Source organism: Onychostoma macrolepis, chromosome 23 (genome assembly GCF_012432095.1).
Source record: "Onychostoma macrolepis isolate SWU-2019 chromosome 23, ASM1243209v1, whole genome shotgun sequence".
Classification (NCBI taxonomy): Eukaryota; Metazoa; Chordata; class Actinopteri; order Cypriniformes; family Cyprinidae; genus Onychostoma; species Onychostoma macrolepis.
This window is the reverse complement of record NC_081177.1, coordinates 24574921-24590538: the sequence shown is the minus strand read 5'-3', so window position 1 is coordinate 24590538 and position 15618 is coordinate 24574921. Positions and strand designations below refer to the sequence as shown.

The 15618-nt window shown below is 36.2% G+C and overlaps 1 protein-coding gene across 6 annotated transcripts in view; it reads left to right on the top strand.

Annotated features, from left to right (window-relative positions):
* Positions 1-15618, top strand: part of tead3a (TEA domain family member 3 a) — a 41799-nt gene that overhangs the window by 3146 nt on the left and 23035 nt on the right. For all 6 annotated transcript variants that reach the window (XM_058763281.1, XM_058763279.1, XM_058763284.1 and 3 more), the window contains exon 2: positions 9549-9799. In XM_058763281.1, coding sequence (XP_058619264.1) covers positions 9661-9799 — 139 coding nt within the window. In that variant the 5' untranslated portion in view covers positions 9549-9660. The remainder of the gene's footprint in view (positions 1-9548; positions 9800-15618) is intronic.

Below are 15618 nucleotides of genomic sequence, written 5' to 3'. Positions count from 1 at the left end.
CAGAATATGAAGCAGTCACGTGGTTGTGTGCGAAAACGAAGCTTCGGACGTCACAGATCACGTGGTTTTGGCAAAATGAATCAAGCTCCGGTACAGTGCTTCACTGCCAGATGCTTCGTTTTTTTGATACAGGCTTCGAAACCTCGGTGTCGAACGTCACATCACTACCGTTTTGTGGCAAACACATGAGCAGCTTAACACTGTCCGGCTGTCGAGACTTCCCCTGTGTTTCCGTCTGGTTCGCGTCCTTTAGAAACTCCAAACACCGACCACACGTACAGCAAAACCGCCTTAAGCTGCTCATGTGTTTGCCACAAAACGGGCAAAACATCCCTCGGCCGCAGTCCATGTTCGGTCACCATAAACTTTATTTACGGCATTTACTCCACAACCACAACACCACCTTTCACCGCGTCACTTCCGTGAAGAATGTGTCATTGTAAATTTGTCTCGGGACTGGTAAAAGTGTTTTGCGTCTTGTTAATTTGTTTTCTGAAATGTAAATTTGTTTCGTCCTTGGTAAAAGTGTTTTCCCATGTAATTGTGTTTTATGATATGTAAAAATGTTTTCCAAAATGTAAATTTGTCTCGAGCTTCGTAAAAGTGTTTCACACTTTGTAATGTTGTTTTGCACTTCCCGGCCACCGTACCATCCATTAAAATTTCACGAAACCAAGACTTTCATGCTTCAAAAAGTTCACGAAGACATCATGAAAATAATCCATATAAATTAAGCCAGTTTAATCAAATATTCTGAAGAGACACATTCACTGTGTTCATATAATGAACTAATTTAATTTAGGCTTTGCGTCGGGATGCTGATAAGCCTGTCTGGCTTTATTCAGCGATAACAACCGTCTGGATGTACATTAACCTGCTTATTACAAGGCTGCCTGCAACAAAACTAAATAATTAGAAATGAAACATGAGTTGAAATATTTGAACGCAAAGCTTCTGTGAAGAAAGCAGTTGCTAGTAACAGCAAGTTCAGACAGACATTTAAGGGATACGCGGTGCAGTCATTGCACTTATTACACAACATTTCACCACATAAATAATTCTGGCAATAAAATATAATGATTTAAGTTCTTACCAGTTTGTTAGTTATCTTATAATCCATTACAGTGTACAAAACAATCGTTGATTCGTTGCAGCAGCTGCGTTTGTTTGAAATGAGTCCACGATACCAGGATGACACAATTAAATAATCGTACACATAATATTGAATTGAGTTTTAATATTTTAAAAAGCTATTCCCAGCAAGCGACTAGTGCCGACTGCAGTTACCTGGATGAGCCTGTGTAATTAGTTTTTACTGGTTGTGTAATAATCAACTGATCATACATTGAGCTTATCAAATATGGTAAATATAGAATCTCAACTGTACTTGCTCGACCTGTGAGAACAAACCTTATTGGTTATTGCGAGTTAAGAAAGTTTGATTGAACGTGTTTACAGTGTTTGATAGGCTCTATTTATGTGCATTTAAAATATTCAAAATATTGTTATTTGTGTTCCCAAGATGAAGTCTAATAGGTTTGGAACAACTTGAGGGTAAGAAAATGCTGACTGAATTTTAATTGTTTTGTGAACTGTTGGACTATTAGTGAACATACTGTAGGCCTCCCTAGGGTTAGCTTTCTATGGAGGGCCAGAGAGCTCGCAGAATTCATCAAAAATATCTTAATTTCTGTTCTGAAGATGAACGAAGGTCGTATGTGTTTGGAGCGAGGGTGAGTAATTAATGACAGAGTTTTCATTTTTAGGTGAACCCAAAAGTGAAACATAAGGAAATCTCAGAAAGCATTGTGACAAAAAATATTTAAAATGGCTGACATCCAGTTTCTGATAAATGTTGATTATAACCATTTAGAATTCATTCTGTACTGAAAAGTATTGATTAAAAATGATTTAGTGTAATTCATCATTGATTATTGTACTCATTTGTACTATTGTTATGCTTATTGTAGTGTCGGCATGTTAGCTTAGCAATGCTAGCAAAGAACGCTGTTGAAATCAGGTGAGTCAAGTTTCCTGCTGTTCTTGTGGTTTGTGGAGTTTGTGTTTTTATGAAATGTTCCAAATCAATGATTTATGAGCTCTGTGAGTGGTGATTTCACTGTTTTCATTGGCTTTCAATGACTGTTGCCAGGTGAATTGATATGCTGTGTAATGGCTACATATATGATATGATATGGAATGGCTACATATTTTACGCGGGCCTCATGTTGGCAACCACAAGCATGTTGGTCAGGATTTTGATTCTGAAGAGGAAATTGGTTGATAGACAGTGAGCATCTGGGAGTCTGAGAGAAAGCCCCATTGGAGATCATTACAAATATGTAAACATGCACTGTAAGACTAAGCCTGTTGATGGTTTTGGGGCGGCTACATGCTAGGGATTACATCAGAGAGCACTACTGACAAGCAAGAATCTGTGAAAGTGATGCTCTGTCATGCATTCAAAAGTTGAGTAAATTGTAACTTTTAATGTCCCATACTTTAGACTTCCATTGGCTGATAATAATTGGTATGAGAAAGGTTCAGTTGCAGTTTTAGAAATTACATTCACTGTAATTCACATTCACTTTGCTCTTTACACCATTACAAATGGATTCTGTCAGAGCTTTCTCTAGTATTGTGGCACCTTTATTTATAAAGATACCTGGTAGTTATTTCCTTAACATATTGAGCCTTGGTGCTCATGTGGGAAATAAGAGTTCAAATCGAGCTTGCAACAATTTATTTTCTCATCACTGTCCATATTAGAATTGCAAAAAAGACTAAAAATAAACACCTAATTTTCTTTCTGTGTTAGACTTTTTTCTAACCCAAGCTCTGAAACAACTATTTTATGAGGTGGCATTTTGCCTCGTGAGCATGACAATTTTCTTCTGATCACTATATAATAAAATTATTTTTTTCTTGTGATGTCACAATAGTAATTTTTTTTTGGGGGGGGGGTGATTTCAACACAAATTTTTCATGATTACAACATCAAATTAATTTTTGTATAGCTGCTAACTTTTACATATAATGTGATTTGATGACATCAATTATGGCTTTATTTATTCTGAACCGAAATAACTTCATGATATTTGTGTATTTTACTTTTTGATATTATCAATCTACAGCAAAAGTACAGCACAACTAGGCTAAGGTACAATTTAATTAGTGCCATTGTTAGATAACTAGTCAGGTTTATGTCAAGATCACAAGAAAACAACTTTTTTTTTTTTTTTTTTTTTTGTCGACATCACGAAAAAACAAGAAAGAAAGAAAATAATACTTGCGTAAGTAAGAGGAAAAAATGTAGTAAATTTAAATGATGCTCCTTGAAGAAAGGGGGTTGGGATTCTCATAAACTACAGTAGCAGGTTGTACAGGTTTGACATGGGTTGGGTCCACGGAAGGAAGAGAGAGAGATACACTTCAATCTTTCCTCTTTTTAACATGTTTTTGTCTCTTTTGTGTGTCCAATGTACAGTCTTCCACCTACCATATATAAAGAGTTTTTTGCATGGCTGCCAGCGATCTGGACATGTCAGTAGCCTTCCTCCTCACTCTGTTATCCTGGAAGATTTGATAAGTATATTTGAATGTTGTGCAGATTAGACACAAATGTGTTCCTGTAAGTTTTTTATTTTTAAGGAATTTCTTCAAAGCGTCTATATTTTGGTTTAGACATTTTTGAAGATCATACTCTAAAACAGCCAAAGTGCTTCTCCATGTAGGGCAGTGTTAGCAGGATCTTGTCAAGTTGCCTGGTGAAATAAAACACACTTAAACTGACGTCGATACAGCATTTAGAATCATATATTCGCTTAACGGCCCATTAAACCATCAGAGGGTTCAGCGTAACTTGCTCATGCCTTAAAATGCCGTCCTTATCTGTAATCCGATCTAGGGCAGCAGCTGCTCGTCTACTTGTTGCCCTGTTGTTCTTTGTGAAAGGGTGTGTGTGTGTGTGTGTTTTTGTGACAAATGAGGACATAAATTTGTATAATGACAAGGGTATGACAAAGGTATTACAAGGAGAAGGTGACTTTTCAGGACATTACCCCATGTCCCCGCTTTTCAAAACGCTTATAAATCACACAGAATGGAGTGTATTGAAAATCTGAAATAGCACAAAGTTTCCTGTAAGGGGTAGGTTTAGGTGTAGGGTTGGTGTAGGACAATAGCACACACAGATTGTACAGTATAAAAACCATTACGCCTATGAGATGTCCCCATTTTTCACAAAAACGGTAACACTTTACAATAAGGTTCATTAGTTTACATTAGTTAAAAACATTAGTAAGCATGAACTACGAATGAACAATACTTCTACAGCATTATTAATCTTAGTTAATGTTAATTTCAGCATTTACTAATGCATTATTAAAATCACAAGTTGTGTTTGTTAACATTAGTTAATGCACTGTGAACTAACATGAATAAACAATGAAAAACTGTATTTTCATTAAATAACATTAACAAAGATTAATAACTAGTGTAATAAATCCATTGTTCATTGTCTGTTCATGTTAGTTAATACATTAACTAATGTTAACAAATGACACCTTATTGTAAAGTGTTACCACAAAAACAAACACGTGTGTGTGTGTGTGTGTGTGTTGGTGTGGAGTGTGCAAGAGGAGGGTTGTTGATGAGCAAAGGACTTTTCCCTGTTGACAAGCATTGCAGCTGTTTTTCCAAGTCTCCGAAGAGAACTGCCTCCTGTCTGTGCTGATAGCCTCTGTCAGATGAACTCAGACTGAATTTGTGAATCAACGGTTATTTATCCACCTAGCATCACAAGATGCAGTATTAGCTCAGAATGTAGCAGAATGTCCTTATCAAGTGTAGCTCTGATTTGTCCTAATACAAAATTTCTGGCTCAACTCAACTGAAGATATAAATTAATAAGTAAACAAATGCAATTAATTACATTACCCATGTAATTCTTCAGAGAAGGTCTTTTTTTTATTTTTGAAATTCAATAATAATTTAATTACTTTAAGCATAGCGTAAAAGCAGTAATTATTACCACGATGTATACATATTTTACAAATATTTTATGATATACACTATTGTTTAAATGTTTGGGGTCACTAAGCTTTTTTTATATTTTAAAATGAAGTCACTTATGCATTTATTTGATCAAAAATACAGTTAAAAACAACAATTTGTAAAATATTATTACAATTTAAAATAACCATTTTCTATGTGAATATGTTTTAAAATGTAGCTTATTGCTATGATCAAAGCAGAATTTTCAGCATCATTACTGCAGTCTTCAGTGTCACATGATCCTTCAGAAATCATTCTAATATGCTGATTTGCTGCTTGATAAACATTTATTATTATTATTATTATTATTATGTTGAAAACAATTGTGCTTAATATTTTGTGGAAACTGGGATACATTAATTTCAAGATCCTTGATGAATAGAAAATTGAAGAATAGCATTTTTATTAAATAAATATTTTTTAAATTATAAAAGTTTTTACTGTCACTTTTGATCAAATGCATGCATCTTTGGTGAAAAACAATATATATATATATATATATATATATATATATATATATATATATATATATATATATATATATATATATAAATCTTACTTAATCCAAACTTTTGAACAGTAGTGTATTTACAATGTAAAATAATTTAATAAAATGATAGTTTTAGTATTACAATAATTCTATGGCATAATAACTATAGTAATCGATTGTCATGAAGATTATATCAGTGTTTTTTTTTTTTTCAGTTGATTTTGGAGTGAATATATGAAGTTAGAGAAGTCCTTACAAATTCGGTCAAATAAATCCCCCTCAAAGTGTTTATAATAGCACGATGTGGGGATTAAGGTTTAGACAAGATGCTTCTTTAATGAACACTGGTTATCCATCAAGAGTGTTGGATGCTTTTGGTTTGTCACTTGATTCTGTAACCCGATGTCTCTTCAGAGGCCAAGCGCTGCTGGTGTCGGCGGGTGACCTTTTCATGATGTCTGCTCACAGATAAGGCAACATGCTTGAAACCAAGGTCAATATTTACTCATGAGCACTACACACAAACATAAGCGAGAAAACACACAGCAATTCACATGCTTTAAGAAAGAAACAGCCGAAAAACGAGTGTGTAGGTTGTCTGTTAATAATATGTGTGATTTCAAGTGTGAAAGTTTCAGGTCTATAAAGTTGTTTGCTGGTGCATTCATTTATTTATGTGCTTTTTGGCCCTCAATACTAGTATGTTGTCCAGGTCTTGGTGTTTATTTCCAGATAGCATTGGCTAGGAGTAGTGCTGTGTTATGAACCCAGTACACCTAAAACAGCAGTATTGTCCTTGGGGAGAGCTCTGTGTATTTCCTGAGCCTTAGTGGATGCCTAAATTGGTCAGGCAACCCACACTCCCACTCCCACTCCCACCCCCTATGATTTCCATGTTCTTCAGGCCATTTTTGGACTGGGGTGCTCGTAAGCGAGAGGGAAGGAGAGAAGAGGACGGGAGGGGAAGGACGGAGGTGCGGGTGACACAACGGATCTCCTGAGAGAGAGAGAGAGAGACGGACAGAGAGTGTGTTAGTGACACTGTGGCTTTCTTAATAAGGGCATGTCTGGAATGTCAGCCCTTCTCTCTCTGTAGGTCCATACCAGTGGCCCTCTAGTACCTCCTTATGATAACCGCTCGTGCTGTTTCTGAAGTCCAGTGTTTTGGTTTTGGTGGTTTCTCTTGCATATTTGCCATATTATGGATATTAGAGTCACTAGTTGAGATGAATACTTAAATTCCTCAACTAAAAATTCTGTAAATATTTTAGACTCGGTTTTAGACGTGGTTTTAATGGATTTGGGCTAGAAAAATATAACAGGGAAATTTGTATTATTTATTAACCCCAAATGTAGTTAAATATAGCTTAGCAGTGATAAATCTATTGAAAAACGTTCATGTTTTTGGAGAAAGCTGCAGTATCATCGAATGCCGAGGACAGAGCGTTCACCAAATCCATGGCCACAAAAATGCTTTGTGGGCAGTTCTTAATAGTTTACTCTGTTTTTCAGATTCATTTTGCATATGGCCTCAGTGACTTCTTTAAAGAATGAAGGCACAAATGGTAATTTCCTTAAGATGAATGCCTGTGTGTTTTTAGAGAAATTAACACTAATTAGGAGCAGAAAGATCACAAATTAAATATACGCTACCATTCAAAAGATTTTTATAAAAGTAATTAATACCTTTATTCAGGAAAGACACAATAAATTGATCAAAAGTGACGGTAAAGACATTTATAATGTTATATATTTACATTTATTACAAATGCTGTTCTTTTAAACATTCTGGAACACTTATAGCTTTTATATAATGCTTTTTTAAAGTAGTTTTAATGCATTAATTATGTTCTTTAATGCATCTTATAATGCATTGTATGATTTCGTGGATAATAGTAACCACAGTTATAATACATTATAATGCTTATCTATTCATCGTTACACCTTTAGAAAGTATAATGCATTAAAACACATGAAAAACAAACTTTCAAATATTATAATACGTTTTAACTTCAGTTACAAATATTTATGTAAAGATACAATGCACATAATAAACAGTGTTGAGGGTAACACATTACAAGTAACTCAAGTTACGTAATCAGATTACTTTCAAGTAACTAGCAAAGTAACGCATTACTTTTAAATTTGCAACAAAATATTTATATTTTTCAAATAAGTAACGCAAGTTGCTTGATTGAGACCTATCTTGTTTGTTGAGTAATGCAACAGTAATGCAAAAATAATAAGGTATTACTTTACATAAAAAGTAACAAAGTAGCACAATTAGTTACTTTTTAGGAAGTAACACAATATTGTAATGCATTACTTTAAAAAGTAACTTTCCTCAACGCTGAATATCAATGCCTTAATAATGCATTACACATAAAAGCATCAAGTAAATTGTTACCGATTTATGTATTAATCATGATATCAAGATACTTTAAATAAAATTGATCAAGGTTTCCACAGAAAATATTAAGCAGCACAACTGTTTTAGCATCTTACCAACCCCAGACTTTTGAGAGATGATAATGAAAGTTTATATACTGTATTGAAATATTAATTGTGGGGTTAGAATGACAGATCCAGATCCAAGACCATGAATTGAATACAAGCTTTTCAATTTGATTTTGTTAGAAATATTCTTTATAAAGAATAAAGTCTTTATTTAAAAAATTAATAAAGACCACGACAGTTGGTTTTGCCCTTTTTATTGAGTCGTGATGACTTGTGAGGGTGATACCGCTAAGACTACAGATGTTTTACTAATGTGTCAGTACAAGTTTGAGTCATTTTTGCAAATCGGTTCTTTCAAACTGTCTTCTTCAATTAATTGAGTCAGTGATTGCACATACTGTAGTCATTTGGAATTCCTCTTGCTTTAAAATGTTTAAAATGTGTTCCACATTTTCTAGTAAGCCAATCGATGTAGTAAATATTGCTGCTTATTGCTATATATTGTCATGCTATAATTTAAGCAATGACATTAGGACACTTTTTTCAATTACGTAAATACTGATTAACAAAAGTTGTTCGACCCCTATTAGTGCTTGCATTGACTGATTTACGAATAGCCGACTTCTATTGTCTGCTTTTACCATGACATTGGCCAGTCTTGCTCAGCTTGTCTTGTTGACACCAAGGAAATTTATCAGTGCCTTCACTATCTCGATTTTCAATATCACTGCTATTAATACCCTCCAGCTCACGAAAGCTGTAAAGCACGGCCTTGAAAATCTGATATCTCGTCACCTGAACTTCACTTGACATCAGGAGTCTGAAAAATCTGGCGCCTTGCTCGGCAGCTCAGTGTGTCCTCCGCTCCGACAGCCATTTTGTCTTCCCTTTCCAATTCTCCTCTTTCCGCCGTCGCATAATGGGATAAACTGATTGACAGGGCTTATGCAAATGATTATATGACCCCACAAGATTCTTTATTTAAAGTAGGGTTGGGAGAAGCTCCAGCTTCAAATGGAGATTCATGGTCACACCATCTGGAATGATAGTTACTGTCAACCCTCCTATTGGTCTTGCGCCGTCTCAATTAACCAATTATTGTAAGACAGCCTAGAAGCTGATGCTCCTCTAAAGTCGGCTGAGACCTTAGGTCTTTCCAAACCTGCATTCCTTCTTCCACAGAACACAAAGTTAGATATTTGGAAGAATCTTCATGTAGTTGTTTAACGGTTCATGATTTTGGTGATTCATGTGCTATATTTCTCAAATCTTCAGAATCCATGCGATAGTTTTGTATGAGGAACAGACAAAAAATTAAGTATTTATTCACTGAAAATCTGTTCATTCAAGGGCCAGTTAGTGAGCTGATCTCTGATTCATGAACGAATCTGTTCAATTATTTCATGAATTGTTCAGTTCAGTCAGAATTCTGACTCAAACGAACTGATTCATTAAACAGAAAATAAATCAAAAAAAGAATAAAAAATTTTGGATGAACAATTACTTTAATTGTGACCTCCTGTTGTTCTTTCCTTCTTTGTCCTAGTCCTGGGTGTGAGGGCTCACGTAGGGGCCCAGGTGGAGCCGCCACCATTGCAGCCAACGAGTGGAGCACCAGCGAGAGCCCGGAGGAGGGGCAGGAGGATGGAGTGGATGGGATGGACAAGGCCGGATTGGACGGTGATGCAGAGGGCGTCTGGAGCCCAGACATCGAACAGAGTTTCCAGGAGGCTCTGGCCATTTATCCCCCCTGTGGCCGCAGAAAGATCATCCTTTCAGACGAAGGCAAGATGTATGGTGAGTACTTAAAAGGCTAAATACGGCCATCGAGAGTCAACTGAGATTTACTTAGTGCTCAGATCATACTTTGCCAGCAAAGCGATAGCAACTTAAAGGGATAGTTCACCCAAAAATGAATATTTTATGTTTATCTGCTTACCCCCAGGGCATCCAATATGTAGGTGACTTTGTTTCTTCAGTAGAACACAAATGAAGATTTTTAACTCAAACCGTTGCAGTCTGTCAGTCATATAATGGCGGTCAATGGGACTCACGGCTTTAAGAGAAAAAAAACATACACAGACAAAACCAAATTAGACCCTGCGGCTCGTGACGATACATTGAGGTCTAAAGACATGAAACAATCGGTCTGTGCAAGAAACTGAACAGGATTTATATAATTTTTTACCTCTGATCCACCGCCCAGCCCAACTGTCCTGAGCACGTTCACAACATCCGGCACGTGACGTGTCAACGTGCTCTGGCACATAGATATATATAGAGGTAAAAAATTATATAAATACTGCTCAGTTTCTTGCACAGGCCGATCGTTTCGTGTCTAAAGACCTCAATGTATCGTCACGGGCCGCAGGGTTTAATTTGGTTTTGTCTGTGTATGTTTTTTTTTTTTTTAAAAACATCAAATTTTCATTTTTGGGTGAACTATCTCTTTAAGAGAGTAGAAGTCATGAGAGAGATTTCTTCAAGATTCTTACTTGAATATTTTCCAAATATCCCTATAAAAAAAAAAAAAAAGAACTCACGGCTCAGCTACAGTGGGGCAAAAAAGTATTTAGTCAGCCACCAATTGTGCAAGTTCTCCCACTTAAAAAGATGAGAGAGGCCTGTAATTTTCATCATAGGTATACCTCAACTAAGAGAGACAAAATGAGAAAAAAAAATCCAGAAAATCACATTGTAGGATTTTTAAAGAATTAATTGGTAAATTCCTCGGTAAAATAAGTATTTGGTCACCTACAAACAAGCAAGATTTCTGGCTCTCACAGACCTGTAACTTCTTCTTTAAGAGGCTCCTCTGTCCTCCACTCGTTACCTGTATTAATGGCATCTGTTTGAACTCGTTATCAGTATAAAAGACACCTGTCCACAACCTCAAACAGTCCAACTCCAAACTCCACCATGGCCAAGACCAAAGAGCTGTCAAAGGACACCAGAAACAAAATTGTAGACCTGCACCAGGCTGGGAAGACTGAATCTGCAATAGGTAAGCAGCTTGGTGTGAAGAAATCAACTGTGGGAGCAATTATTAGAAAATGGAAGACATACAAGACCACTGATAATCTCCCTTGATCTGGGGCTCCACGCAAGATCTCACCCCGTGGGGTCAAAATGATCACAAGAACTGTGAGCAAAAATCCCAGAACCACACGGGGGGATCTAGTGAATGACCTGCAGCGAGCTGGGACCAAAGTAACAAAGGCTACCATCAGTAACACACTGCGCCGCCAGGGACTCAAATCCTGCAGTGCCAGACGTGTCCCCCTGCTTAAGCCAGTACATGTCCGGGCCCGTCTGAAGTTTGCTAGAGAGCATTTGGATGATCATATGGTCAGATGAAACCAAAATAGAACTTTTTGGTAAAAACTCAACTTGTCGTGTTTGGAGGAGAAAGAATGCTGAGTTGCATCCAAAGAACACCATACCTACTCATGCTTTGGGGCTGTTTTTCTGCAAAGGGACCAGGACGACTGATCCGTGTAAACGAAAGAATGAATGGGGCCATGTATCGTGAGATTTTGAGTGAAAACCTCCTTCCATCAGCAAGAGCATTGAAGATGAAACGTGGCTGGGTCTTTCAGCATGACAATGATCCCAAACACACCGCCCGGGCAACGAAGGAGTGGCTTCGTAAGAAGCATTTCAAGGTCCTGGAGTGGCCTAGCCAGTCTCCAGATCTCAACCCCATCGAAAATCTTTGGCGGGAGTTGAAAGTCCGTGTTGCCCAGCGACAGCCCCAAAACATTACTGCTCTAGAGGAGATCTGCATGGAGGAATGGGCCAAAATACCAGCAACAGTGTGTGAAAACCTTGTGAAGACTTACAGAAAACGTTTGACCTCTGTTATTGCCAACAAAGGGTATATAACAAAGTATTGAGATGAAATTTTGTTATTGACCAAATACTTATTTTCTACCATAATTTGCAAATAAATTCTTTAAAAATCCTACAATGTGATTTTCTGGATTTTTTTTTCTCATTTTGTCTCTCATAGTTGAGGTATACCTATGATAAAAATTACAGGCCTCTCTCATCTTTTTAAGTGGGAGAACTTGCACAATTGGTGGCTGACTAAATACTTTTTTGCCCCACTGTATTTGTTGCAGTAGTGCTGATGCTGGAAAAAAATGTAGTGAAACACGGTAAGGACAAACAGGGCCAAGTCAAGCTGTGGGAGTTTTGTTGAAGTGAATCAGAGGGTGAACTTATGACACTTCCCACCTCCAGATTGTCCCGTTCCCACATGGGACACACTGCCAGGAATGCTGTGTCTCCCTTTTGAGTCAGTATTCACAATAAAGCATCAGTCAGCCTCCTGCCTTATATCACGTGTGACAGTTTTCTCTTTATCATAGCCATGACTGGGTGTATGATTGAGACATGACTCAATAGTTATTAAAAATACTTGATAATTTAAAGGAGTGGATTCATGTTTGTTTGGGTGACATAGTTTATAAATTACTACATATTTACAGAGATGTGTCTGGCAAACACATATTTTCTAAAAGGAGGTCAGTTTATGATTCTTTACAGGCCAACCATTGTTACAGAAACCAAACTTTGTGACTTTTTTTTTTTTTTTTTAATGAATATTAAACTGAAAGGAAATGTAGCATTGAAGCCCTAATTATATTAAATGTATATTAAAATAAAATATTTTAGCTTTATTTACAGCAAAAACTGTAATAATCTGAAATATTTTTACAATTGAAATAATGGTTATCTATGTAAATATATATATATATATATATATACTGTATATATATTATAGTATATTATAGTAGCCTATTATAGTATATAAAATGTAATTTATTTCTGTGATGCAAAGCTGAATTTTCAGCATCATTACTCCAGTCTTCAGTGTCACATGATCCTTCAGAAATCCTTCTGATATGCTGATTTGCTGCTCAAGAAACATTTCTGATATTATCAATATTGAAAAAAAGTTTTTCAGAAATGTTTGATGAATAGAAAGTAAAAAACAAAACAAAAACTGTAGATATTTTTTAACAATACAAAAGTATTTACTACCACTTTTAATCAATTGAATGCATCCTTGCTGAAGAAAAGTAGGCCTATTAATGTATTTAGTGTGTATGTCATTTTATTTTACTTCCATTGCACCATTCCAGGAGAGGAACAACATATCCACTGAACTTTTAGCAGTAATGTGAATTACTAGATTTTGGGCATGAAAACAACAATAAATGTGACCACACTTTAAGGTTTTTTTTTGGCACATTTGTGATGTTATAAATCACTAGCATGAATATTCAGTGATTACTATGGACTAGGCCAGGAGTAGACTATGTAACATAAATTAATTCGACTTTATGACCCCTAATCCTTTTGTTAACCGATTGAAGTAAGCATCAGGATTTAATATATAATTGCCCACACAAATGAGCTCATTTGGCTTTGGGGTATTTTGACCTTTGACCCTCTCTGTATAAAAGGCTTATGGAGACTGGCCCACATTCTTTTGTTGTTCCCTTTGGCTTGAAGGGGACACACATTCCACAACTCTGCAGCCTTGTCCTCCGCCATAATACTCCACCCACGTCTGTCACACGAGCTCTAATCCCCCTCGCAACAGATGAAGATGGTTCGTTTCAACAGCCAGGCATTTTGTCCTTTTGTGGTAGCTTACGTTATCACACAGAGGCCCTTGGGCCTGCTCTTTTCCCTCCGAATGACAAGATCATCCCCTTCCACTCTCTTTACAAACAGCCCCATCCCATAACGATACTCCTGCCAGGACCCTGATGTCAATCTCCGAAAGCGAACAGAGTCTCCTGATATGCCCCCTCTCTCTCTTCCACCCCCAGCCCACACAAGTTCACTGGCCGCAATGTATACTTTGACTAGACAGCACTAAAATAGTCTGGCTATCTGATGCAGGCAGGAGAGAACTGCCCTAGTGACTTTGTGGATTGTTTTTGCTCTCTCAGAGTTTGCTGTAGACATTTTAGTAAAGTTGCAACGAGGAATTGTCACTGAATATCTGATAAATATTAAGTAAAGTAAGTTTAAACCTAAGAATGAATCCAGAATCCTGATTGGCATAATTTGTGTTTGCATGTGTAGAATAGCGTTCCTCACATCAACCACATGGAGATTTTAGAAGAGTTTAACTTTAGCATGATGCTAAGTTAACATTGTTATTCTTTAATCACAAATTATTGTATTATCACAAACAATACATGGAACACACAAATATTTGGTCAAATCATTCATGTTTAATTAATATCGAATGCTAGTATACTGGTACAAGTTTGTCCCTTAAAAAAGTTAACGATGGTTTTATTATAGTAAAAGTGTAGTAACCATGTTTTTTTAGCATGTTGACTACGTTGTCTATAACCACGGTTTTACTACAAATACCATTGTTAAACTATGGTAAGTGTAGCAAAACCATGGTTACCATGTAATTTGTGGTTACCATGGTTTAACTACCCTGCTAAAAAAACCAATAGAAGCCCAATAGAAACCATCACAGAAATTCCAATGGTTTCCATTAAAATACCATTATAAACCATTAGCTTTTTCCAGTATAACCATTACAAAATTCCTTTTTGTAGTGTGTTTTGGGCATTTTTCCAGTAGGATTTAACATCCCACCAATAGAATCCATCACATACCAGTAGACACCATTATAGTTTCCATTAAAACCAATACAATTCCCATTATAACCATTAAAACCATTACATTTTCTATTGCGTTTTGGGCAGGGTTCTATATTGTTTTTTTCAGCAAGGTATAGTAACCATGTTTTTTGGTTTTATGAGAGCACATTCATACCAACTCCGAATTTTCAATGGAAAACTCTCCTTAGTTTTTAGAAGCAGAGTTAAAAAAAAAACCAAACAAACAAAAAAAAACGTGCTTCTTTGTAGTTGATTAAAAGAAGATTAAGAAATTCTCATGATTAGACAAAAGTGCAAAAAAGTCATCAATATTTTAGGTCTGTTTTTCCTAAAGAGAAAGACATATTTAAAGGGATAGTTCACCCAAAAATTATAATTCTGTCATTAATTACTCAACCTCATGTCGTTCCAAACCCATAAGACCTTCGTTCATCTTCGGAACACAAATTAAGATATTTTTGATGAAATCCGAGAGCTTTCTGACCCTCCATAGAAAGCAACGCAACTACCAGGTTCAAGGCCCAGAAAGGTAGTAAGGACATCGTTAAAATAGTTCATGTGTTATCAGTGGTTCAACCATAATTTTATGAAACTACGAGAATACTTTTTGTGTGCAAAGAAAAAAAAAAGACTTTATTCAACAATTTCTTCTCTTCCATGTCCATGTAAACAACATTAAATTCTGCTGTAAAGCAGTTCTAAAAAGAGGACAATAGTAAACAGTCAATTTTCTAGTTTTCCAGTTTAGACTACACTAGGATAGGCTCAAAGCTAAAATAAATGTCATCTTTTATGCCAGGAACACACTTATGATGCCTTAAAATGCTATCTATATCAGTATAGACAGCTTTCTATGCTTTTCCCTAGTTTTCCTATGTTTTGCAATAGGAATATTTTGTCTCAGGTATGTTGTGGAAACTGAAGGTTCAAGTTGTATTTTGTCCCGATCAT